General features: G+C 41.7%; 1 protein-coding gene and 1 non-coding gene across 16 annotated transcripts in view; one reads left to right on the forward strand and one right to left on the reverse strand.

The window, feature by feature from the left end:
• DDX50 (DExD-box helicase 50) overlaps positions 1-26,446 on the reverse strand; it is a 46,002-nt gene extending 19,556 nt beyond the window's left edge. For 4 of the 15 annotated variants that reach the window (XR_012417854.1, XR_012417853.1, XM_065520989.2 and 1 more), the window contains exons 1-8: positions 26,271-26,446; positions 20,771-21,067; positions 17,366-17,441; positions 16,508-16,686; positions 13,894-14,011; positions 13,599-13,784; positions 12,962-13,107; positions 8,009-8,158 (exon numbers count right to left, since the gene is read on the reverse strand). Coding sequence is in view for 10 of the 15 variants with exons in the window: in XM_065520989.2 (XP_065377061.1) it covers positions 8,009-8,158; positions 12,962-13,107; positions 13,599-13,784; positions 13,894-14,011; positions 16,508-16,686; positions 17,366-17,441; positions 20,771-21,067; positions 26,271-26,357 (1,239 nt within the window). In the remaining 5 variants the exon portion in view is untranslated. Of the gene's footprint in view, positions 1-8,008; positions 8,159-12,961; positions 13,108-13,598; positions 13,785-13,893; positions 14,012-16,507; positions 16,687-17,365; positions 17,442-20,770; positions 21,068-21,435; positions 21,548-25,024; positions 25,199-25,321 lie in introns of all 15 variants that reach the window. The other 11 variants (XR_012417855.1, XM_074001947.1, XM_015456257.4 and 8 more) reach the window with 7 other exon arrangements.
• On the forward strand, positions 15,995-16,101 carry LOC123567056 (U6 spliceosomal RNA). Its single transcript, XR_006689751.1, has one exon. It is a non-coding gene; the product is annotated as a U6 spliceosomal RNA (small nuclear RNA).
• Positions 26,447-27,425: the final 979 nt, after the last annotated feature.

The raw sequence follows: 27,425 nt of genomic DNA on the forward strand, positions 1-27,425 counted from the left end.
TGCTAGAGACAGACTGCGTATAGGAGTATAGAAAGTTAATTAATTTAGGTTTAGAAACATACAGGTTGGTGTGTCTGTAGCCAGTAGGTCTAGTATTCTTGAGGCAGATCCCAGTGAGAAAAAGATTTGCCTATCATTAGCGTATACTCAATAACTGGAGCCATAGGAGTGATTAGATCTATCTATACATATCTATACTTCTATATTCCTATACTAATTGACTCCTTGCTTCAAGAAAATAAATGCAGTATGCAAAATGTTTTAAATAAACTTTTTTTTTTTTTTAAATAAAACAGAGACGAAGTCTCACTATGTTGCCCAGGCTGGTTTTAAACTCCTGAGCTCAAGTGATCCTCCTGCCTTGGCCTCCCAAAGTGCTGGGATTACAGACATAAGCCATCGTGCCTGGCACATCTAAATCTTAAAATGGTACAAAAGAAAGAAATGTTTAATACCACCTTTTTAATTTTATTTATTTATTTTGGAGACAGGGTCTCACTCTGTCACCCAGGATGGAGTGCAGTGGCATGATCATTGCTCACCGTAGCCTCGACCTCCTGGACTCAAGAAATGCTTCTCGGCCGGGCGCGGTGGCTCAAGCCTGTAATCCCAGCACTGTGGGAGGCCGAGATGGGCGGATCACGAGGTCAGGAGATCGAGACCATCCTGGCTAACACGGTGAAACCCCGTCTCTACTAAAAAATACAAAAAACTAGCCGGGCGCGGTGGCGGGCGCCTGTAGTCCCAGCTACTCCGGAGGCTGAGGCAGGAGAATGGCGTGAACCCGGGAGGCGGAGCTTGCAGTAAGCTGAGATCCGGCCACTGCACTCCAGCCTGGGCGGCAGAGCGAGACTCCGTCTCAAAAAAAAAAAAAAAAAAAAAAAAGAAATGCTTCTCACTTCAGCCTCAGTAGCTTGGACCACAGGTGTGTCCCACCACACCTGGGCAATTTTTTTATTTTTTGTAGAGACAGTCTCGCGATGTTTCCCAGACCGCTTTTGAATGCCTGGCCTCAATAAATTTTCCTGTCTTGGCTTCCCAGGGAAATTCTTTTAATTTCGAAAACATCCTTTTATTATTATTTTATTTTAATTTATTTTATTTTATTGAGACACAGTTTCACTCTGTCTCTTAGGCTAGAGTACAGTGGTGCACAATCTCAGCTCACTGCAACTGCCACCTCCTGGGTTCAAGTAATTCTCGTGCCTTACCCTCCCAAGTAGCTGGGATTACAGGCACGTGCCACCAATTTTTGTGTTTTTAGTAGATGTGGGGTTTCACCATGTTCGCCAGGCTGATCTCAAACTCCTGATCTCAAGTGATCCACCCGCCTCAACCTCCCAAAATACTGGGATTACCGGTGTGAGCCACCAAGCCTGGCCTTATTCATTTATCTTTAAGAGATGGAATCCTGCTCTGTTGCCCAAGCTACAGTGCAATGGCAAAATCATAGCTCATTACAACCTCAAAATACTGGGCTAAGAGATCCTCCCACCTCAGCCTCCTGAGTAGCTAGAATCACAGGCATGAACCATGGCAGCCAGCTCAAAAGTATCCCTTTAAATAGGAAGCTTAATTAATACAATTTCCATAACACACTTTAAGATGCTTAATTTATGCATAAGACTCCCTTTAAAAATATATCTACTATATAAATGAAATGCCCACGCTAGTCTCAAATTCCTGGACTCAAGCAATCTTTCTACCCTGGCCTCCCAAAGTGCTGGGATAACAGGCATGGGCCACCATACCTGGCTAATATATATATATATATTTTTAATTTACTTTTTCTTCACCAAAAGCAGATACTTGAAATACCACTTCGTAAGAACAGGACAATATATATACATAAGTATGTGTACATATGTACGTAGGTACAAAATTATGCTAGTAAGTAGCACAACTAAGATTTAAACCCCAATCTGACTCCCAAGTCTGTGCTATTAATCACTATTCTTTTTTCTTCCATGAAAAATATGTAGAGTAAGAATCAGATCCATGAGGAACGCCAATATTTAAAGTACAGACAAGAATACAAAAAGATCAGCAGGAACCGGGAAAGGTTAGCCAAAGAAGAAAATAGACCTGCGTGGTTATCATATAACCCAAGTTAAGAAAAATCTTTCAAGAAAAGAAACACCCAATTTTTGAAAGAAAGTTATAAACAAATATACTTTAAATAAGTTGGACAGTTTTTCATAGTGAATTTTTCAATTGCAACACAGGTTTTTTTTCTCATGCCTTTAATCCCAGCACTTTGGGAGGCCAAGGTGGGAAGACTGCTTGAGGCTAAGAGTTCAAGAACAGTCTGGGTAACACAAGGAGATCCTGTCTCTACAAAAAATAAAAAATTAGAAAGGTGTCATGGTGCATGCCTGTAGTCCCAGCTTGTTGGGAGGCTGAGGTGGGAGAATCACTGGAGCCTGGGAGATTGGGGCTGCAGTGAGTCATGATCACACCACTGCACTTCAGCCTGGGTGACAGAGTAAGACCCTGTCTAAAAACAAAACAAAACAAAACAAAACAAAAAAACACAGGGTTTTTTTTACTTGATAATTTGTCCTAAGAGGAACATACTACATTCATAGTATCAGCGATGGTTTCCAGGTCTCCAACTTTTGAGTAATTTTTTTTTCCAAACGTGTGTGTGTGTGTGTGTGTGTGTGTGTTTCTCTCTTTGTGAGACACACAGACTGTTTAACGATTCATTCATTCATTCATTCATTCATTCATTCATTCATTCAGAGAGGGGGTTCTTGCTGTGTTGCCTGGGGCTTAATAGATCCTCCTGCTGCAACCTCCTGAGTAGCCGGAATTACAAGTGCACAACCAAACCCAGCTGTTTAGAATTTAGAAGGCATTCGTTTCTGGGGGAAACCAAGTAAAATCTGACTTTTTACAAGTAAATTACAATTTTAAACTAAAAAAAAAAGCAACTATTCAGGTTCTCTGGTTAATCCATAAAATCCCATATAACTCATAATGAGATACTACTAGTATGTTCTACCTAAATAGAAAAGTCACCCAGCAGAATGGAGAATAGAGAATTCCATTCTCCAAATCACAGAAACAGATTATTGTCCACTGAAAGGAGAATTCTCCCCCAGCCTTTGTAGCAAGGCAATTTCTTCAAGATTAAAAAATGGCTTCTGCAAGACAACTGCTACTGAGTATTTTAAAGCAATGAAAAGAAAAGTAAATCAATTACCCTCTACCACTCTTTCACTATTTAGCAAATATCTGTTTATAGAGGACTTTATTTTATTTTATTTTATTTTTTTTGAGATGGAGTCTCACTCTGTCGCCCAGGCTGGAGTTCAGTGGCGTGATCTCGGCTCACTGCAACCTCCGACTCCTGGGTTCATGTCATTCTCCTGACTCAGCCTCCCAAGTAGCTGGGACTACAGATGCCCACCACCACGCCCAGTTAATTTTTTCTATTTTTCAGTAGAGACGGGGTTTCACCGTGTTAGCCAGGATGGTCTCGATCTCCTGACCTCATGATCCGCCCGCATCGGCCTCCCAAAGTGCTGGGATTACAGGTGTCAGGCACCGCGCCCGGCCTTTTTTTACTTTTTTAAGAGACAGGGTCTCACTTTGTCGCCCAGGCTGGAATGCAGTATCATGTTCATAGCTCACTGCAACCTCTAACTCCTGGGCTCAAGGAATCCTCTTGCCTTAGCCTCCCAAGTAGACAGGAATACAGGAACATGCCACCACACCTGGCTAATTTTTTTTTTTTTTTTGAGACAGAGTCTTGCTCTGTTGCCCAGGATGGAGTGCAGTAGTGCGATCTCGGCTCACTGCAACCTCCGCTTCCCAGGTTCAAGTGATTCTCGTCCTTCAGCCTCCCAAGTAGCTGGGACTACAGGTGTGCACCACCACACTTGGCTAATTTTTTGTATTTTAGTGGAGGCTGGGTTTCACCATGTTGCACAAGGTGGTCTCGAACTCCTGAGCTCAGGCAATCCACCTGCCTCGGCCTCCCAAAATGCTAGGATTACAGGTGGGGGCCATTGCAGCTGGCCCTGGCTAATTTTTAACTTTTTATAGAGATGGTGTCTCATTATACTGCCCAGGTTGGTCTCAAACTCCTGGCCTCAAGTGACCCTCCCACATCAGCCTCCCAAAGTACTAGAATTACACGCATGCCTGGCCTATACTGGACATGTAAACATCAAAGCTAATGCTATACAATTAGTTAAAATGACACAGAGGAAGACAGTGACTTTGAATCTCTAGTTCCCACATAACACATATCAACTAGGATAACAAAACTAAAAATCCATAGACAACACACATAACAAACAAGTGACAAAAGTAGTCTCATGATTTCCAAAACATGAGCAAAGGCCAGGTGCGGTGGCTCATGCCTGTAATCGCAGCACTTTGGGAGGCCGAGGCAGGTGGATCACCTGAGGTCGAGAGTTCAAGATCAGCCTGACGAACATGGAGAAACCCTGTCTCTACTAAAAATACAAAAAAAAAAAAAAATTAGTTGGGCATGTTGGCACATGCCTGTCATCCCAGCTACTTGGGAGACTGAGGCAGGAGAATCACTTGAACCTGGGAGGCAGAGGTTGTGGTGAGCCAAGATCACGCCATTGCACTCCAATCTGGGCAACAAGAGCAAAACTCCTTCTCAAAAAAAAGAAAAAAACATGAGCAGGGAAGGATAAATTCTTTTATCTATGTGGGGGAATTTGCTAGTCCTAAGAACAGGCAATTCAGGGACCTAGTCTTTCAGGTCTGCCATCTTGAAAGCATAATGAAAAGCTACCTGGAAGGCGTATTCTCAAACAAATTGTTGACAACAGCAGCTGAACCTGGGAGGATTTTTATATACTTGAGGGTGATTGTGAGGAGCCAGAGTTAAGGTCTGCGGGGACTGGAGCAAGCTGGGCCCTATAGAAACTTTCTAAACTAACAGCCAATGCTCACTTTCCGGGACAAAGCCCCATACTGAGGAGAAACTGCTGGACAGAGGATCTAAACTAAGGATGCCAAGAATAACAGGATCAAAGGAAAAAAAAGATACAGAGAAAAGTGAGGAAAGACACAGCTAGAACCAGAAAGTAGACCTTTTTTTTTTAACAGCTTCACTCAGATATAATTTACAGACTATATTTTAAGCACTAACAAAAATAACAGAAGCAGCAGCTCTAGAGCTGTGACGCCAGAAGTATTCTCACCAATGCCTTCCCATCTACAGTTCAAAAAGTTTAACTTAATCTAAAAATGAGCAACAGAAAAGATCACACTCAAATCTCACAGAAAGTAATTAGGAAGGAAAAAAGAGGAAACAGAATAAGCTGGGAGCAGTGGCACATGCCTGTAATCCCAGTTACTCAGGAGGCTGATGAGAGAGGATCCCTTAAGGCCAGGAGTTAGAGGCTGCAGTGTACTATTACTGTGTCTGTGCCAAGGTACTCCAATGCTGGCAACATGGTGGGACTCTGTCTCTTAAAAAAAAAAACAATTTTGGCAGACACGGTGGCTCATGCCTGTAATCCCAGCACTTTGGGAGGCCTAGGTGATCATTTGAGGTCAGGAGTTCTAGACCAGCCTGGACAACCTGGTGAAACCCCATCTCTACTAAAAATACAAAAATTAGCTGGGTGTGGTGCTGGAACCTGCAATTCCAGCTACTCTGGAGGATGAAGCAGGAGAATCGCTTGAACCTAGGAGGCAGAGGTTGCAGTGAGCTGACATCGCACTACTGCACTCCAGCCTGGGTCACAAAGCTTGACTACATCTTAAAAAATAAATAAATAAATAAATAAATAAGCAGATTATCTCCACAAATAAAGTGATCTAGAAAGGCTTATCCACAAAACAAATAAAAGCATACCATTTTGAATGAACTCAAACATACATGGCTGGGCACGGTGGCTCATGTCTATAATCCCAGCACTTAGGAGAGCCGAGGCAGACAGATCACTTGAGGTCAGCAGTTTGAGACCAGCCTGGCTAACATGGTGAAACGCCATCTCTACTAAATATACAAAAATTAGCCAGGTGTGGTGGTGTGTACCTGTATCCCAGCTAGTCTGGAAGCTGAGGCATAAGAATCGCTTGAACCTAAGAGGAGCAGGTTGCAGTGAGCCGAGATCTTGCCACTGCACTCCACCTGGGTGATAGAGTGAAACTGTGTCTCAAAAAATAAATAAATAAATAAATAAGAAATAAAATAAAATATACATATATATCATATATTGGCTGGGCACAGTGGCTCTCGCCTGTAATCCCAGCACTTTGGGAGGCAGAGGCAAGTGGATCGCTTGAGCTCAGGCAGTACTGTTTCCATAAGCCCTTTCTCAGGAATCTACCCAATAACAAGTCACAAACAACAAAAATGACTGGAGACACTGACATAAGGACTGACGGCACTGATTATTGGTGGATGTTAGCATCACAAAAAGAACTAGACATACATATCTCCTGCCAGAAGTACACCACCTATGAAGCAGTTCTGCCCTAAACAAACAAACAAACAAACCTGAATATTCAGAAAATATAGACGACAAAGGAACATGTTAAATGACATCATGGGGAAGCAATACTCTAGATTTATGACAATGTAGTTTCTTAAACAAAAAAAGCTATAAAAAATACATAAAGGAGAAATCCATATATAAAAAGCGACTTAATAATCACACAACGTAAAAATCTTATTTGGACCCAGATTCAAGAAAACAAACAATAAAAGAAAATAAATATTTCTAAGACAACTGATAATGTAAAATGAATATTTTGAAATATTAACTTTTTAGAAGTGATAACTGTATTGTTGGTTTTTCTGAAAATCCTTTTCTTTTAGAGATATATACCCGAACATGTATGGATATAACAACATGGTATCTAGGGTTTGCATAAAAATAATTCTGAAAGAGGAGGTATGTTAGCATATACATAAAATAATTATTGAAGCTGGTGGATGAATACACAGGGGTTCATTACATGATTCTATCAACTTCTGTACATGTTTGAAATTTTCTATGAAAGGTTTTTTTTTCTTTTTCTTTGAGATGGAGTCTCACTCTGTCATCCAGGCTGGATTGTAGTGGCACAATCTCAGCTCACCACAACCTCCACCCCTGGGTTCAAGCGATTCTCCTTCCTCAGCCTTCTGAGTAGCTGGGATTACAGGCACCCACCACCACACCCAGCTAATTTTTATATTTTTAGTAGAGATGGGGTTTCACCATGCTGAGCAGGCTTGGTCTGAACTCCTGACCTCAGGCGATCCACCCACCTCGGCCTCCCAAAGTGCTGGGATTACAGCCGTAAGCCACCGTACCCAGCCAAAATATATTTTTTTAAGAAAGAAAAAGACACATGGATTTAGTATTCTGATTTAGTAATTTAATAAAAATTTGTAGTTTTGTAACACAACTCTAAAATATTACTCTCTCTTACCCATAGAAATTCATTTTGTTTCAACTTTTATATTTTCCAGATCACATTTTCAAAGTTTAAAAAAAAAATGATAACACCTGATAGAGGTCAGGTGTGATGGCTCACATCCATAATCCCAGCACTTCGACAGGCCAAGGCGGGTGCGGGGGCCAGGGAGTGGGGAAGGCGGGGAATTGCTCGAGCCCAGGAGTTCAAGACCAGTCTGGGCTACATGGTGAAATCTCATCTCTACAAAATATGCAAAAAATTAGCTGGGCATTCTGGCACGCACCTGTAGTCCCAGCTACTCAAGAGGCTGGGGTGGGAGAATCACCTGAGCCCAGGAAGTCAAGAATGCAGTGAGCCATGATTGTCCCACTGCACTCCAGCCTGGGCATAACAGGGAGACCCTGTCTCAAGACAAACAAAACTGATAAAATCTATCCTGACTTATCAAGTCACAGGATTACAGGTGTGAGCCACGACACCCAGCCTTACAACTCAATTTTGAGAATGACTATCAAATTTAGTCCACAAAGGACAAAATAATTTTTGTTCAGTGATTCATCCCCATAATTTCAATTACAGAAAGCATGAAAAAAAGACTTACCTGTTTTATGTGTGGATTCATGGCCATTTCAGTTACATTCTTTTTGGTCTCACAGAAAATAATAGCCCTCCCTTCAGACCCACTGTAGACTTGAAGGACATCTCCAATAACTGCCGGCCTCTGAGACCAATGACACTGGATGGCCAGATGCTTTGAAGAAAGAAAATATCACATTATTTGTTTCATTAAAATTATTTAAAAATATTTCTCTTGTGTAGTTTTTCTATCCGGTCAAGAATTAGCCTCTCTGGGAGACTGTAAGACAAAGACTCTCTTCAACAGCACTTAAAAACAATATAGACAAATGGACATCAATAAACTGATGAAAGAATAAACAAACTGCAGTATATTCAAACAGAATACCATTCAGCAATTAAAAGAAACCAACTATTGATATACATGGAACAATATGAACCTTAAAAAAAGTGCCAAATAAAGTCTTAACAGAAAATGAGCACACACAGTATAATTTCATTTATATGAAGTTCTAGAATAGGCAAAACCAATCAACTGCGGAAGAAAAATCAGAACACTGGTTGTCTCTGAAGTGGGGATACTGACTGGGAAGAGGCATAAGGAACTTTCTGGGATGATGGCAATATTCTATATGGTGATAAGGGTTCGGGTTACATACATATGAATTTTTCAAAAATAGGCAAATGTACAAAGATTTTGCATTTCATTGTACATAATAAAAATATTATGAATGAACCTCAAAAACATATGCTAAGTGAATGAAACGACATAAAAAGTCACATATTGTATGATTACATTTACAGTCACGCGTTGCTTAATGACAGGGATACGTTCTGAGAAATGTATTGTTAGGCAGCTTCATCATTATGCAAATATCACAGAGTGTACGTACACAAACCTAGGGTACAGCCTACTACACACACCTAGGCTATATGGTACGTCCTATCACTCCTAGGCTACAAACCTAAACAGCATGTTACTGTACTGAACATTGTAGGCAATGGTAAGTATGTGTGTCTCTAAACATATCTAAACACAGAAAAGGTACAGTAAGAACATGGCATAAAAGATAAAAACTGATACACCTGTATAGGACGGCTCCATTATAATCTTATGGGACCACCATCGAATATGTGCCACCGTATATATGGTCCATCGCTGACCAAAACATTGGTATGCAGCACATGACTGTACACGAAATATCCAAAACAGGTATATCCATTGAGACAAAAAACAGACTAGTGATTGACAGTGGATAAAGAAAGGAGGGAATGGAGGCTGGGAATGGTGGCTCACGCCTGTAATCCCAGCACTTTGGGAGGCCGAGGCAGGCAGATCACATGAGATAAGGACTTCAGACTAGCCTGGCCAACGTGGCAAAACAACATCTCTTCTAAAAATACAAAAATTAGCCGGGCATGGTGGCGCATGCCTGTAGTCCCAGCTACTCAGGTGGTTGAGGCAGGTGAATCACTTGAACCTGGGAGGTGGAGGCTGCAGTGAGCTGAGATTATGCTTTAATTTTTTAATGATATTAAAGAATTACATTGCACTGCAGCCTGGGCAACAAGAGCAAGACTCTGTCTCAAAACAAAAACAAAAACACAACACAAACAAACAAGAAAACCCACCACATCTTTGAGTGGTGTTAACAGTAAAAAAATAAAATAAAAATGAAAACCACAGGGATGCAAATCAGCAAAACAGACTATGGGAAACTCATAAGACAAATGAGTTTTTCTGTTGTTATTGTTTTTTTCTGAGACGGAGTCTCACATTGTCGCCCAGGCTGGAGTTCAGAGGCACGATGTCAGCTCACTGCAACCTCCAGCTCCTGGGTTCAAGCGATTCTCCTTTTTCAGCCTCCCAAGTAGCTGGGACTACAGGCACGTGCCACTGTGCCTTGCTAATTTGTGTATTTTTAGTAGAGATGGGGTTTTACCATATCAGTCAGGTTGGTCTCGAACTCCTGACTTCAGGTGATCTACTGGCCTCAGCCTCCCAAGGTGCTGGGATTATAGCTGAGCCACCGCGCCTGACCAACAAATCAGTTTTTTCAACAGCAAATTGCAAAGAAAAAATAGGAACTATAGATTATAAAATGTTTAAGACTCATATCAATCAGTAGCAATGTAAGAATTCTATTTGGATCCAGATTCAAACAAACTATTTTAAAAAGATAGCAATGGCAATGTGCACACTAGGTATTTAATGACATTATAAGAATTACTATGCTAGTCGCAGTGGCTCATGCCTGTAATCCTAGGACTTTGGGAGACTGAGGTCATGAGTTCGAGACCATCCTGGCCAACATCATGAAACACCCATCTCTACTAAAAATACAAAAAATTAGCCGGGTGTGGTGGTGGGCACCTGTAATCCCAGCTACTCGGGAGGCTGAGGCAGGAGAATCGCTTGAACTGGGGAGGCGGAGGTTGCAGTGTGCTGAGCTCACACCACTGCACTCCAGCCTGGGCAACAAGAGTGAAACTCCGTCTCAAAAAAAAATGAATAAATTACTGTTTTTCTTCTACTGTGATAATGACTGTGGTTTTAAAGAGTCCTTAGTTACCATTTTAGAAGAATATACTATTACTTGAAGATGAAATGACTGGGATTGTTTCAAATGCAGGGGTGAAGAAAAGATCATTGTTGGCCGGGCGCAGTGGCTCAAGCCTGTAATCCCAGCACTTTGGGAGGCCGAGACGGGCGGATCACGAGGTCAGGAGATCAAGACCATCCTGGCTAACACGGTGAAACCCCATCTCTACTAAAAAATACAAAAAAACTAGCCGGGCGAAGTGGCGGGCGCCTGTGGTCCCAGCTACTCGGGAGGCTGAGGCAGGAGAATGGCGTAAACCCGGGAGGCGGAGCTTGCAGTGAGCTGAGATCCGGCCACTGCACTCCAGCCTGGGCGACAGAGCCAGACTCAGTCTCAAAAAAAAAAAAAAAAAAAAAAAAAAAAAAGATCATTGTTAAAGACTAGTAATAGGTAATGGGTACATCATGTTCTTTATACTATTCAATCTTTCTATTCAATTTACTATTCAATTTTATATGCTTGAAAATGTCCTTATCAACTTTTTTTACTGGTACATTTTACACTCTTACTGCAAAACTTTCAACCATTACAAAATATACAAAGCTTCTTATTTTTTACTCGTTTTTTTTGAGACAGAGTCTCAATCTGTTGCCCAGCATGGAGTGCAGTGGCACAATCTCGGCTCACTGCAAGCTCCACCTCCTGGGTTCCAGCAATTCTCCTACCTTAGCCTCCCAAGTAGTTGGTACTACAGGCATGCACCACCATGCCCAGCCAATTTTTGTATTTTTAGTAGAGATGGGGTTTCACTATGTTGACCAGGCTGGTCTCCATCTCCTGACCTCATGATCCACCCGCCTTGGCCTCCCAAAGTGCTGGCATTACAGGCATGAGCTACCATGCGCGGCCCACAAAGCTTCTTTTGACCATCCAGCACTCCCTTTCCCAGAAGTAATCATTATTTGATGTTTATTCTTTCAACCTGTTTTCGCATATTTACATAAATGCCTAAGGAATCCATTTAGCACTTTGTATATTTTTTTAAATAGTGTAATTTTTGTACACATCATTGCATAATTTGGTTATCACTAATTCTTAAACACTGCATTACATTCTGCAGATACTACTATTCAGTCACCTAGTCTTTCCTACATACACATATATATGCATCTATTAAATAGAAAGATGACATATGCTACCTAGTTGACTGTCATAAATACTGTAAACATTACTTTTTTTTTTTGAGATGCTGTCTCACACTGTCACCAGGCTGGAGTGCAATGGCACGATCTTGGCTCACTGCAACCTCCGCCTCCTGGGTTCAAGCAATTCTCCTGCCTCAGCCTCCCGAGTTGCTGGGATTAGTTGCGCGTCACCACACCCAGCTAATTGTTGTATTTTTAGTAGAGACAGGGTTTCGCCATGTTGGCTAGGATGGTCTTGATCTCCTAACCCTGTGATCTGCCTGCCTTGGCTTCCCAAAATGCTGAGATTACACACGAGAGCCACCACGCCCAGCCCTAATTCTTTTTTTAAACATACCATTGGTTTAACTTTCAAGGAGTCAAAATTATAAACCTTTTCCCTCATGGATTCTTCCTCTGACTTCTCTGGGCTTTTTTTTTTGAGACAGGGTCTCCCTCTGTCACCCAGGCTGGAGTACGGTGGCGCAATCTCAGCTTACTGCAACCTCCACCTCCCGGGTTCAAGTGATTTTCGTGCCTCAGCCTCCCAAATAGCTGGGACTACAGGGACCCACCACCAGGCCGGCTAATTTTTCTATTAGTAGAGACAGGGTTTCACCATATTGGCCAGGCTGGTCTCAAACTCCTGACCTCAAGTGCTCTGCCCACCTTGGGCTCCCAAAGTGCTGGGTTTATAGGCATGAGCCACCATGCCCCGCCCAACTTGTATGTTAGAAAAGCATTCCCTCTCCTGAAATCAAAAAACTCTTTATTCACCTACATCTGCTTTAAGTTGTTTTACAGCTTAATTTTTCAAATCTTTGAGAAATTTTTTTGGTTTGGGGGAATGGGATGAGGATCTAACTTTTTTTCACCTCAGCTTTAACAAATTATCTCCACACTATTCTTTTCTAGTCAATATAAATAGCCTTGTCATGTTGTAAATATTTTGTTGTTTTTTGTTTTTGTTTTTTGAGCTGCTTTAAAGAGAGAAAGAAACACTTCAAATCTGTCTCTATGGCTGCTTGTGTGTTTCCTATTAGGACTTGCCTATTCATGTGCTTGTTTTCCCTCTATTTATTCTATTCTGCTACTCAGTCTCAGACTATAAAATTATATAGGTATCTTACTCAGAGCAAAAAAGAAAGATTAGGCCTGAAGAGGTACCCAAAACTTAAGTTTAGCTTCAACAAATGTCAAAAGTAAATACCAACTAAAAGCTAAAATCTATCATGCTAGAAAGCTACTTACTTCCACAGTAGTTGCAGCCTTTTGAGTCATTTTTCCAACAAGGTCAACCTGCTCATATCTGGATTTCATGTATTTTTTTGCAACTTTGTATACCCACTGTGGGCAAGTTGCAGAAAAAAGTAAAGTCTGAGGATTGTCTTCAGAATCTTAAATAAACAAAAAGAATTCAAATGTTTTCTTAATTTCCCATGATGTAGCCAGCTTTTAAAAATTCCCCCAAGCTTCAAAAAAATAATGAAAAATTTAAAACTTGGGGTGAATTTTTAACACAGAGACTTCATTGTAATTATTAAAACTTTCAACTTGCAAAACTGGGGGACAATAGGAAGAGAACTGAACCTAAAAGGAAGGTGAGAATTTAAGAAGGAACAATGAACAAAAAAATCAATAAAATGAGTTAGTAAATCTAACCACTGACTATTAAAAAAAAAAAAAAAAAGAATAAAGCATAGAAAGCTAAGAAAATAGTTAAAAGGATGCTATCATACTTTCTTTTTCAAGGACAGAACAGATACCAAATTATTTTAGTTTTGTTAGAACACAGGGGACACTGCAATAAGAATTATTAAATAAAAACTCGTTTGCATTTAAGATCGAAGAATAATTGCTAATGTGCTTATTTTGAATTAGAATATACCAGTTTTGTAGGATTCGTGAATAATATCTTCAACTTGTTCAGCAAAACCTAAATCCAACATTTGATCCACTTCATCAAGCACAACATGTCGCAGTTTAGAAAGATCCAATCGGCCACTCTGCAGATGGTCTTTGATACGACCAGGGGTTCCAACCAAGATGTCAATACCATTTCGAATATGATTAACTGTGAGAAGAGAAATGCCAACAATATGTAAAATTCACACTTTCACATTATTTACTTAAATATAAGTACCAAATACATCTTTGTGTTTCTATCATACATATTTACTCACTTTGGCTTTGATATGATGTTCCACCATAAAAACATGCCACACTGAGTTTCCTAGTTATATCTTTGAAGTCTTTGGCTACTTGGTTTGCCAGTTCCCTTGTTGGAGCCAAAACAAGTACCTGAGCAAGAGGTTTAAAAAACAAAAAGATATTTTTCTAAAGACATATCTGAATTAAAACCGAGAAGACTTTTTGTAGGTGCATTTAAAACCAGGAAACTCTACATTAATGTCATAGTATTTAAAGATACAACACAAATAGCAACAAGAACAGCGGTGTATATTTATTATATCCTCCCTTACTTCCTTCAGGTCTCTTCAGTAAGGTTTCCAAGCCCATTTTCATATCCTCCTGCCCCTTTATTATTTCTGCTCAGCACTTACATCACCCAAGATACTGATATTTTACTGATTTGCGATTGTCTATCTCACCCGATAAAATGTAAGCTCCGTGAAGGCAGGAATTTATGTCAGGTTGGGTTACTGTATTCCTTGCACTTCAAACAGTGCCTGGTACAGTACAGGAAACTCAAAAATGTTTGATAAACGAATGAATGTTCACCATGTGCTAGGAACTAATGCTTTACAGGAATTATCTAATTTGATTCTCATAAAAACCCATGAGTGGCATTATTACACCATTTTCATAAATGACAGACTCGTGTCTCAGAGAATTAAAGTCTTGCCCAAAATCAAACACCTAGAAATGGTGGAGCTGGAATCTCCAGTAACATCTTTCTAATACAAAAGTTTTTTAAGGCAGCTTTGGGGCCAGGTGTGGAGGCTCACACCTGTAATCCCAACACCTTGGGAGGCCAAGGTGGAAGGATCACTCAAGGCCAGGAGTTCAAAACCAGCCTGGACTACACAGTGAGACCCCCAACTCTACAAAAAATAAAAAATTAGCCAGGTGTGGTGGCACCCGCCTGTAGTCCTACCTACTGGAGAGACTGAGAGGAAGAGAGAATTGCTTGAGCCCAGGAGTTCGTGGTTACAGTGAGCCATGATCACCCCACTGTACTTCATCCTGGGAAACAGAGTGAGACCATGTCTTTAAAAAAAAAAAAAAAAAAAAAGCCAGGCGCGGTGGCTCACACCTGTAATCCCAGCACTTTGAGAGGCCGAGGCGGGCGGATCACAAGGTCAGCAGATCAAGACCATCCTGGCTAACACGGTGAAACCCAGTCTCTACTAAAAATACAAAAAATTAGCCGGGCATGGCGCCCGTATTCCCAACTACTCCAGAGGCTGAGGCAGGAAAATGGCATGAATCCAGGAGGCGGGGCCTGCAGTGAGCCGAGATTCCACCAAGGCACTCCAGCCTGGGAGACTGAGCGAGTCTCCGCCTCAAAAAAAAAAAAAAGGCAGTGTTGAGATTATATCCTATGTCCTATTTCAGTCTTTTCCTAATTTCACCCCAAAAACATAACTCTCCGAAAAGATTTATCCTGTAAGTCAATACAGCCAACCTGATTTGGGATAGTTAATCTAAGACTATTATGATTTAATTATATTTATATATGTTAATTTGCTCTTATAATACCACTCAGTTGTCTTACAAAGAACAAATTACTTTTAGTCATACAACTATTCATATTATGATGCTGATTTTTTCTTCACTTTTACAAACCTTAAGTGCACACAGCTTTTTAGGTCATATTTTAGGCTTACATTTTACAAGACCCCTCTGTCGGTTGATTTTACATTTATAAAATAAGACAGATGTCTAGCACCCCAATAATATATAAACAAGCAATATCATTTCAATAATACTCTTCTTAAAAAGTCCATCTGGGCCGGGCGCGGTGGCTCATGCCTGTAATCCCAGCACTTTGGGAGGCCGAGGCGGGTGGATCACGGGGTCAGGAGATCGAGACCATCCTGGCTAACACGGTGAAACCCCGTCTCTATTAAAAGATACAAAAAACGAGCCGGGCGTGGTGGCAGGCACCTGTAGTCCCAGTTACTCGGGAGGCTGAGGCAGGAGAATGGTGTGAACCCGGGAGGCACAGCTTGCAGTGAGCCAACATCATACCACTGCACTCCAGCCTAGGTGACAGAGCGAGACTCCGTCTCAAAAAAAAAAAAAAAAGTCCATCTGTGTGTACTCACTTCAGCAGCACATACACTAAAATTGGAATGACACAGAGAAGATTAGCATGACCCCTGCACAAGGATGACATGAGCATTCATGATGCATTCCATACTAAAGGGAAAAAAAGTCAACACTGAAATAAATGATGCTGAACATTTACTGAATGACAAATAAATGAACACCTCTTTAGAAAATTCATTTGTTTAAAAGCAAAGGTCAGGACTGAAAAAAAGAGAAGAAAAGGCTCAACTAAATATATAAACTGTAAATAAGATATACTGGCTTTGTAATTCATGAAATTATAAAAGTTATCTATGGATCCATTCACATCACATTCATATGCAAAAACTACTTCATTTTAACTATGCTTGAAATTTCTTTTTGTGAAAAACAACGTATTTTTGCTTTATAACACAGTGTTAACTTTTCTATCTTGGGGGTACTAGAACTCAGGACTGGTATAACTTTCTTTCCCTTGCTGTTAGAGTAACATTTAAAGCTTTTACCCCCTATAATGATTACCTTTGGTGAGCGGCTTTTTTTAATTGTTTCTTGATTTCTTTGGAGTCTTTCAATTAAGGGGATGGCAAAAGAGAATGTCTTTCCTGTTCCTGTCCGTGCTTGAGCTATTAAATCTTTTCCTTCATATACAGGACCAAAGGTCTTAACTTGAATAGGAAAGAGATATGTTACCCCTCGACCTGTAAAATGAGATTTAATTAACATACTTCTTTACGACTAGCATTAGGAAAAATATATTCATTTGAAAATGACAATCATGATTCTTCTACGTCTGCCTAAAGACATACCACCTGGTGACACAGCTATTCCTACCACAAACAAGAATTACTAAAAAATTAGTCTAAACTTTTGACAAATGCATATAAATCTTAAAGCTAAACACAAGTCAGAATATTGAAAAGGATGATGTAAAAGTAAGTGCAATTAAAGAAGAGCTACTTCTCCATTCTTTTTATGTTCTCCTTTTGGTCAGAAAAGGCACAAGAGTTTTACAAAATCTAGTGATAGATTTTTAATTGCATATCCATTAAAACTGCATACCTTTGGGCCAGCCGTGGTGGCTCACGCCTGTAATCCCAGCACTTTGGGAGCCCAAGGCGGACAGATCACAATGTCAGGAGTTCGAGACCAGCCTGACCAACATGGTGAAACACTGTCTCTACTAAAAACACAAAAATTAGCCGGGCGTGGTGGCACGAGCCTGTAATCCCAACTACTCAGGAGGCTGAGATAGGAGAATCACTTGAACCCAGGAGGTGGAGGTTGCAGTGAGCCAAGATCGCGCCACTGCATTCCAGCCTGGGCAACACAGCAAGGCTCCATCTCAAAAACAACAACAACAACAACAAAACCACATACCTTTCAGAAGCTTTATAGTCTCTTCAGAAATAGGAAAATTGGAGAAGGCTCCTTCTTTCTGTTCACGTGTTAAGGTCTGTAAAAATGAAATCAATGGCCTAAATAATATAATTTATATTCAACTCTTCTTCATTTACTGTTTTTAATTTTGTACAGATTCACTTACAAGGAAACTTAGTGGAACACTCTTTTTTTTCTTTTTTTTTTTGAGACAGGGTCCCACTCTGTTGCCCAGGTTGGAGTGCAGTGGCACCATCACAGCTCACTGTGGCCGCAACCTCTGGGCTCAAACCCTTCACACCTCAGCCTCCCAAGCAGCCAGGACCACAGGCGCACGCCACCATGCTCACTTACTTTCTTATTTTTTGTAGAGACAGTGTCTCACCATGTTACCCAGGTTAGTCTTAAACTCTTGGCCTCAAGAGATCCTCTTGGCCAGGTGCGGTGGCTCGCGCCTGTAATCCCAGCACTTTCGGAGGCCAAGGCAGGTGGATCACCTGAGGTTAGGAGTTCAAGATCAGCCTGACCAACATGGAGAAACCCTGTCTCTACTAAAAATACAAAATTAGCCAGGTGTGGTGGCGCATGCCTGTAATCTCAGCTACTCGGGAGGCTGAGGCAGGAGAATCACTTGAACCCAGGAGGCGGAGGTTGTGGTGAGCCGAGATTGCGCCATTGCACTCCAGCTGGGGCAACAAGAGCGAAACTCCATCTCAAGAAAAAAAAAAAAAAAAGATCCTCCCACCTTGGCCTCCCAAACTGCTGAGATTACAAGCATGAGCCACTATGCCCAGCCAAAAAGGTTATTTATTAATCTAAATCATACAGATGTAGACAAAATTATAAAGATTAACACAAGCCTATAAACTAAGCTAAAAGAAATTACATAATGAGGAATGTAAAGTTTTTCTGAAAATAAGTTAATTTATTCTATAGCTTTTGAAAGATTTTTATTTAGGTTGCTAATACAAGAGAAAATTACTGTAAGTTTGAAGATTTCTTTAACATATATACAAGTTAGCATGACATTATCATTTAACATTTATTGAAAACTTTGTACACTAATGTGTACACAGAACAAAAACAGTATGCCTACCCAGTCAGCTTTACTGTTCATGTGTTTAAAGAGACATACACTAACAATTTTCAAACTTGGAATTAGATAAAAAATACTTTCAAATTCAAATTGCATGCCATTTAAACAAACCTCAAGGCTGCTGTTACCTTTTTATGATTAAAAAAAAATGACAAAAATAATACGCTGTTGGCCAGGCAGGGTGGCTCATGCCTGTAATTCCAGTGCTTCGGGGGGCCAAGGTGCTAGGATCACTTAAGCCCAGGAGTTCAAGACTAGTCTGGGCAACACAGTGAGACCCTGTCTCTATCAAAAACAAACAAACAAAAAATAAATAATACACTGTCATCATAGAAACTTTTGAAATTGGCAGGGTCCAGTGGTTTATATCTGTAATCCCAGCACTTTGGGAGGCCAAGGCGGCTGGATCACTTAAGCCCAGGAGTTCAAGACCAGTCTGGGCAACACAGTGAATGAAACATCATCTCTCCTAAAAATACACAAATTAGCCAGGCGTGGTGGTACATGCCCATAGTCCCAGTTACTCAGGAGGCTGAGGTGAGAGGATCATCTGAGCCCAGGAAGGATGAGGCTGTAGCAGTGAGCCATGATCGCACCATTGCACTCCATCCTAGGTGACAGAGTGAGACCTCATCTCAAAAAAAAAAAAAACAAAAAACAAAAAAAGAAAAGAAACTTTAATAACTACAGAGGAAAGAGAAACAAATTTAAAAGTTATTTATAATCCACTCAGCTAAAGCCACATTTGAAACATACTCCTCCAATCTTCACTCTATGCACATAAAATTTTTTAAATAGAAATAAAATCACACTATATATACCATTTTACAATCTTTTTTTGTTGTTGTTGTTGTTTTTGAGATGGAGTTTCGCTCATGTTGCCCAGGCTGGAATGCAGTGGTACGATCTCGGCTCACTGCAACCTCCGCTTCCCAGGTTCAAGCAATTCTCCTGCCTCAGCCTCCCAAGTAGCTGGGATTACAGGCATGTGCCACCACACCCAACTAATTTTTTTGTATTTAGTAGAGACGGAGTTTCACCCTGTTGGTCAGGATGGTCTTGGAACTCCTGACCTCAGGTGATCCACCTGCCTCAGCCTCCCAAAGTGCTGGGATTACAAGCATGAGCCACCGCGCCCATCCAATTTTTATCTTTTAACAAGATACAATGACTACCTTTTCTATTGTAGACCCTTTGGGATAACTGTATTCTATTACATAACTATTGTATGTTTTATTTAAACCAATTGTCTACTATCAGACATTTAGGATGTTTAAATATTTGCTATTATCAACAATATTACTGTGATAAGAGTACTTATTCATAAAGCTCTGCACACCTCTTGATCATCTCCTTAGGATAAATTCCTTTAAGTAGAATTCCTAAACTCTCATGTGATCTAAACAAAATAATAAACTCTTAAACCTATTATAATACAGATTTTACCAAGCAAAATCCCATCAAAGCGAGAAGCAAGCCATACATTCCACTGTTAGCAATACAGATTTAAAGGACCTTATTTAGATCAACAAACACATGTGCTTCCTGACAAACAGCAAATTCACAAATTAAAAAAAAAAAGTCAAAAGTCATAAGACAAGGATTCAACATCTTTTCCCAATGCTCCCCAAAGATTAGGCATTAAGCTCAAATGTGTATCAGCAATTATCATATTTAAAGAATATAAAGAATTACTAATTATCAGCCTGGGGTAGTGGCTCACACCTGTAATCCCAGTACTTTCGGGAGCCGAGGCAGGTGGATCACTTTGAGGTCAGGAGTTCAAGACCAGCCTAACCAACATGGAGAAACACCATCTCTACTAAAAATACAAAAATTAGCCAGGAATGGTGGTGCGTGCCTGTAATCTCAGCAACTTGAGAGGCTGAGTCAGGAGAATCGCTTGAACCCAGGAGGCAGAGGTTGCCATGAGCCGAGATTGTGCCATTTCACTCCAGCCTGGGGAACAGAGTGAGCCTCTGACTCAAAAATAAAAAAAGAAAAAAGAAAGAAAAGCAATTCAAGTAGGTGACCATCAAGCAATTCAGAATAACTTTAGGAACCCAAATGTACAGAAAAGGTTTAAATTTGACTATTTCTCCCATCAGGCTCCAAGAAAAAAGTCATACAATGAAATAAACAAGGGCCAAAGGAAAAAAGACTCAGACTTCACCTGTACAGACTCTCTAATGTAACTAAAAGTAAGTACTAAACACTAATCAAGAAATATTATATAATTATAATTAGCCTAAAAAAATCAACCTATAGTTCAAGTATAATGTCAAATGCAAAATAAAAAGCATCCATACCTCCTCTAGTTTATTATCACTTGATTTATGAGTAGAACTATCTAAGGATGATACTCGCTTTGATTTTTTTTCATATTCATCAATATCTCCATTTGGTAGATCTTTTCTTCTTGACTTATGAGATTTAGAGAATTCATCTGAAAGTCTATTAAATCCTTCTTCAGTGTCTCCATTTAGCTTCTCTTTCATTTTAGTTTTTTTGGCCTTGGGAGCATCCAGGTCATCTGTAACACCATTTTCTCTTGTTTCTGATTTCTCATCTGAGTCATAATGGTGCCTTGACTTCCTTCTGTCACTCTGTGAACAAAGAAAGTAGCAATGACAAGATGGTCAGAGGTTTTCTTTTAAGACTCTAGAGAAGTTAGCGTATGACTCCCCCACCAGTTCAGTTCAATCTACAGTTACTTTGAAAACCTACCTGGTAAAAATCCAGACTGGTTACTAATGCCAAGCTCTAAGCCTCGACTATTGCTATCTTTCTCATCCCATTCCTCATTCTCAAGGCTCATCCTCTAGCCCCTCTCTAATCCCTTCATAAGATTTAAGGAAAATTAAAACGGTTTCTCCTTAAGGAAAGAAAGACAACTCCAGAATTATAAATATTAAACAAACAAAAACTTGCAACATTTCCAAGAGAAAAAAATTAATACTTATTGAATACCTACCCAGCACTGTGTAATGTGTTTTCAGCTTATCTTGTTTAAATCTTCATAACAACCCTATAAGGGAAGTACAGGTCCATAATCCCTTATCCGAAATTGCGATATCCATAAAGCTCTGAAAACCGAAAGTTTTTTTGTAACTTATTTGGAGGCAAAACCTTACCTGAACTCATTTGATGGCAAAATTTAACTTGAACTAATGTGAGGCTCTTTATAGTCTTTATTTATCCCACTTAGTATGACTACTCATATTTAATATTAAGGTGTTTGATTACAGGTTCTGGGCCCCAAACCCTACCTGGGTGTTATCCTTCTAAAAATCCCCAGAATTCTGAATTCCAAAATACAACTAGTTCCAAGGATTTTGGATAAGGGATAGTGAACCTGTATTACCTTTGCCATTTTATTTATTTATTTTTGAGATAGAGTTTTGCTCTGTCACCCAGGCTGGAGGGCAGTGGCGCAATCTTGGCTCACTGCAACCTCCGCCTCCCAGGTTCAAGTGATTCTCCTGCCTCTCAGCCTCCCAAGTAGCTGGGACAACAGGCGTACACCACCACCAGTAGAGATGGGGTTTCATCACGTTGGCCAGACTGGTCTCAAACTCCTGACCTCAGGTGATCCACCCGCTTCGGCCTCCCAAAGTGCTGGGATTACAGGCGAGAGCCACTGCGCCCAGCCACCTTTGCCATTTTATAGACAAGGAAACAGAAGCTCTAAGAGGTTAAGCAACTTGCCAAAGATCCACATGTGGGATTTCCCGCAGCTCTAAGTACTAGAAATTGAATCTAGCACTGCCTGACTTGAAAGCCCATTCTCTTTTCACATTATACTTTCTCCCTGTACTTTGACAATTCACAGGTTAAAGGAAAACGAAACAAAACTATATAATTCATACAGAAGTCCAATTGTTATACCTCCATGGAAGGACAGTAATCCCTGGAATTTTTTTTTTACTTTTTTAATTTAGTTAAAGAAAAAAAAAAAAGCACTATTCTGCAACTTCAATTTTAAAATGCCAAACTACTGGTCAGTGTTGTGATATTTACAGAACACAAGAAAGGATTTGGGAATTTAGGACTTTAGCCTGGTGGCTAGCTGCGGTGGCTCACGCCTATAATCCCAGCACTTTGGGAGGCAGAGGTTGGGTGGATCACCTGTGGTCAGGAGTTCGAGACCAGCCTGGCCAACATGGTGAAACCCCATCTCTACTAAAAATACAAAAATTAGCTGGGGGTTGTGGCACACGCCTGTAATCTCAGCCACTCTCAAAAAAATGAATTACCCGGTCAAATGTTCAAAACAGATAGCAGTGACTCGGGACAGTAAAAACTACCACCACCAAAATGTTCACCATAACTTACACAACTTTTAGAGTTCTTTCACATATAATTTTCTCATCCATAAAATTGGAATTGCTGTGAGAATTGAACAATATTTGTGAAAATGCTTTGCAGTTACACATTACATCATCTGATTGATCTACAGTTAACTGCACTAGCCCATATCTTTCCAAACCAATAGGTTCTACAGAAAAACAAGATTATTTATAGAGTCAGCCTTGGGGCTTGAATTGCTCCTGGGCCCTGCACTTCAGGGAGAAGTTGAAGCAAGGCAAAGTGAAACCTCTCGGTCCAAGCCCAGTAACATCTCAAGGTGATTAAATATATTATTCCACTTTAGACCCACAATGCTTGGCACTCTCCGTTTACTTGGTTTCAGTTACACTTTATATTCCCTTCTTACCTCTATCTTCTTACCTCTACCACATATCTTCTTCAATGTTCCTCTCCTTCCTCCTCCAGTGGATGCTCCTTGAGTATCTGTTCTCTATGTTCACTTTTATTACTATTTTCATGGCTCAACACGTACTTCCAGACTCCCTTCCTCACCTACATTCCAATTCTAAGAATCTAAGGACCAGCTCCATATCTCAACACATCCAAACCAAAGTTATCTTCATCTCAATACCAGACCACTATTCGTTTTTGTTTTATTTTGTTTTCTGAGACAGGTCTTACTCCATCTCCCAGGCTGGAGTGCAGTGGCTCAATCATGGTTCACTGTAGCCTCAACCTCCCTGGCTCAAGTGATCCTCCCACCTCAGCCTCCTGAGTAGCTGAGTCTACAGGCACGCGCTACAACGGCGGCTAATTTTTTTTTTCTTTCTTGAGACAGAGTTTCGCTTTTGTTGCCCAGACTGGAGTGCAATGGTGTGATCGTGGCTCTCTGCAACCTCTGCCTCCTGGATTCAAGCGATTCTCCTGTCTTAGCATCCCGAGTAGATGGGATTAACAGGCGCCTGCCACCATGCCTGGCTAATTTTTTTTTTTTTTTTGAGACAGAGTCTTGCTCTGTTGCCCAGGATGGACTGCAATGGTGGGATCTTGGCTCACTGCAACCGCTGACTCCCGGGTTCAAGCAATTCTTATACCTCAGCCTCCCGAGTAGCTGGGATTACAGGCACACACCACCACACCCAGTTAATTTTGGGGTTTTTTTTTTTTTTTTGAGATGGAGTCTGGCTGTGTCACCCAGGCTGGAGTCCAGTGGCGCGATTTCGACTCACTGCAACCTCAGCCTCCCAGGTTCATGTGATTCTCTTGCCTCAGCCTCCTGAGTAGCTGGGATTACAGGCGCCTGCCACCACGCCCGGCTAATTTTTGTATTTTTAGTAGAGACGGGGTGTCACCATGTTGCTCAGGCTGGTCTCAAACTCCTGACCTCAGGTGATCCACCTGCCGCAGTCTCCCAAAATGCTGGGATTACAGACGTGAGCCATTGCACCTGGTCTTTTTTTGTATTTTTAGTAGAGATGGGGTTTCACCATGCTGGCCAGGATGGTCTCGATCTCCTGACCTCATGATCCACCCACCTCAACCTCCCAAAGTGCTGAGATTACAGGACAGAGCCACCACGTCCGGCCTAATTTTTACATTTTTAGTAGAGACAGGGTTTCACTGTGTTGGCCAGGCTGGTCTTGAACTCCTGACCTCAGGTGATCCGCCTGCCTCAGCCTCCCAAAGTGCTGGGATTACAGGCATGAGCCACCGCGCCTGGTTAATTTTTTCATTTTTTGTAGAGACAGGGTTTCTACAAAACTCTACCTAAAACTCCTAGGCTCACGCAATCCTCCCATCTTAGTGTTCCAAAGTGCTAGGATTACAGGCATAAGCCACTGCGGCTAGCCACCAGACCAGTATTCTAATGCTCCATTTCTTTTAGCTGGTATTCCAATCCATTTCCAAATCTCTGGTTATATTTCATAGTTAAAGGGCTGTCAACACGTATTTCTGGAGAATTTACAATGTGAAAGCCACCAATTTACAACAATATAGTGAAACATAAGGATGGAAAACGATTTGGTCATTTTCCTCAAGAACTTTTCGGAAATATGTGGCATAATATAGGAAAAATGAACTAATTTTACATAGAAATGCATAATAAATATCAATCAAATGATAAAGATAGCCACTGAAACTAGGTAACTGTAAACTAGGGTTGTTAGGAAAGACATAAACTAGGCCTTGACGGGTGGACAGGATTTGGATGCAAAACATAAGAATTTCAAAAGAAGCCTTTTTAAAAATACCTGCTTGGTTTTCTGCTTACACTCTAGGTACCTTCAGTAGTCAAATTCACAGAGCGAAAGTAGAATGGTGGTTGCCGGGAGTGGAAGGAGAGAGGAATGAGAAGTGAGTGTTTAATGGGCACAGAGTTTCAGTCTGGGACAATGAAAAGTTCTGGAGATGGATGGCGGTGACAGCTGCAAAACGATGTAAATATACTTAATGTCACAGAGCTATATACCTAAAAATGGTTAAAATGATAAATGTTACGTATATTTTAGCACAATAAAGAAAAGTGTTAGCTGGAATGGCAAGTTTACCTTAGTGATAAGGTCAGAGAGGTAGATTCTGCTTTCTAAGGCTATACAAGTAAGTCTCATTCTTTGGTTGAATGTCAGCCTCCGAATACTGCCACCTTAGCCTCTTCAGCTGATTTCTTTTTTCCAGGTCAAGTGTCTCCAGTAATAATTTTACCTGGGCATTTTTCAGCACCTTGTGATCCTCTGAGTGTTTCAGGATGTTTTTTCCTTTTCCTATTTTTTTTTTTTTTTGGAGGCCATGGGGGTGGGAGGAGGAAAGACTACAACTCCTCTACAGGCTCCTTGAGAGCAGGGACTATTTCTTTACTTATTTAGTTTAACCTCCTTGGTGCTCAGCAAAGAGTATGGTACAAATTAGGTTCAATAAACACCTGCGGATTGAATGAAAATACTGACCGTAAAAGCTATTAATAATGCAACCCACACGATCTCCATCACTGACAAATCCTGGCAAGGCTCACCGTCACACTTTTCCTTAAGCCTCTATAGTTATGGAGGTTTGTAAACCTAAGATCGCTTTCCCCAGGATTCTTGCACAGGGGACAGAGTGACAGAAGCAACACATATTCAAAGCAATCATTTTTTCTTAATTATCTTCTAAGAGGGCCAATGAGAACGAAATGACAGGCGTCACTGCTTATGGAGAGAAAGAACAGATTCCACGGTGATGCGAGCTTGAGTCTGCCCATCTCTGAGATTCAGGCGCCAACGGGAACGGCTGAGGGGCCACGCGGGGGTGAGGCCCAAAGCCCAGGGCCATCTTTATCCAGGTCGGGAGTATGGAGGTGGAAATGGTCCCTGAGCGACCTCAGAGGGCCGAGGGCGGCGCGAAGAGAGGCCCTCAGATGCTCCGGCCCGGTTCTGACAGGCCATCATCAGGGACAGACAGTTCCCCTCCCCGCCCAAGCCGGCGCAGCCCAAAAGGAGGCGCGGCCCATGCTCAGCGCACCTTTTGCCTCTCCTTCTTCTGGCTCTCGGACTCCTCCAAGGGTGCTTCCAGCTCCATAATGTCCCCCCACAGGAGTTTCCCAGGCATTACTGGCCACCGCCGCCTCCCTCGGGGCACAGTGGCCACTACCACCTACGGGCAGCGACAGCGTGAAAGGAAGCGGGGGCAGGGCGGCCGCCCGGCCTTGGCCGTGCGTCACTTCCGGGACACGCACCGCGCGGCGGGGAAAAATAATCCCGGATACTCTCAGTTTAAGTCCTTCCATTGCGCCGCAACTTCTGAACCAATGAGTGTGAGAGATCTCAACTGGCCCACCCTTATTGTGAAGTGATTGGCTACTAGAGTAAAGCCCTGGCCAATCTCCATAAGGAAAGCACGCACTGGTTAGCATAAATAATTCGGTTTATCTTCCCCTCCCCCACTCCGAACTGGTCTCCACGGCCCCGCATAGTTTTTTGGGGGCTTCCCAGTGTTCACTGCTGGGGCTGGGAAGGGGGCTTCCCAGTGTTCACTGCTGGGGCTGGGAAGCCCTTCGACGTGGGTAGACACTGTCCGGCGCGCGGTGGGCGGGTGCGTGGGCAGGTCTGCGCTGAGGCCAGTGGGCACCGCCACGCGCCGCCTCGCTATTTGCCGCCGGAAGCTGAAGCCCTCCGCCCCGCCCATTGCGGGGGAGATGTTAACGACCAACGGCTTAGCGCGAGGCCACGGGCCTGGCGACGGTGGAGACTGGGTTTTCGAAGTTTGCGGTGGGCCAGATGGGTCGGAGGTATAGCCGGGAACGGACAGATGTCTGTCCCTGAAGTCTTAGGTTTTAATCGTGAAGTTGGTCACTGGTTCATTGTGATCCTTCTCACGCTGTCCATTTGACCTAAGAAGAAACCCGAGATAGGAATGTATTTGTCTGAAGTCCCACAGCCTGTTAGTGGCACAGTCAGGACCAGGGACTTCAGCTCCTGAAGCCGAGATCAGTGCTTTCTCTGCCACATCAACCTGAAAACTTTGTTTTGCAGTGTTTTGGGGAAGATGCTCCCATGAAACTACAGGAAAAACCCGAAGAAGCCTCACATTTTCTGCTAGCCGAAAGAGCCAAAATGTCTTCCACAGAGTATCTATTTGCAGTAAAAAATGATTTAATTTTAGCGATGGGGATTAACT

The sequence above is a fragment of the Macaca fascicularis genome, chromosome 9 (assembly GCF_037993035.2).
Source record: "Macaca fascicularis isolate 582-1 chromosome 9, T2T-MFA8v1.1".
Lineage (NCBI taxonomy): Eukaryota > Metazoa > Chordata > Mammalia > Primates > Cercopithecidae > Macaca > Macaca fascicularis.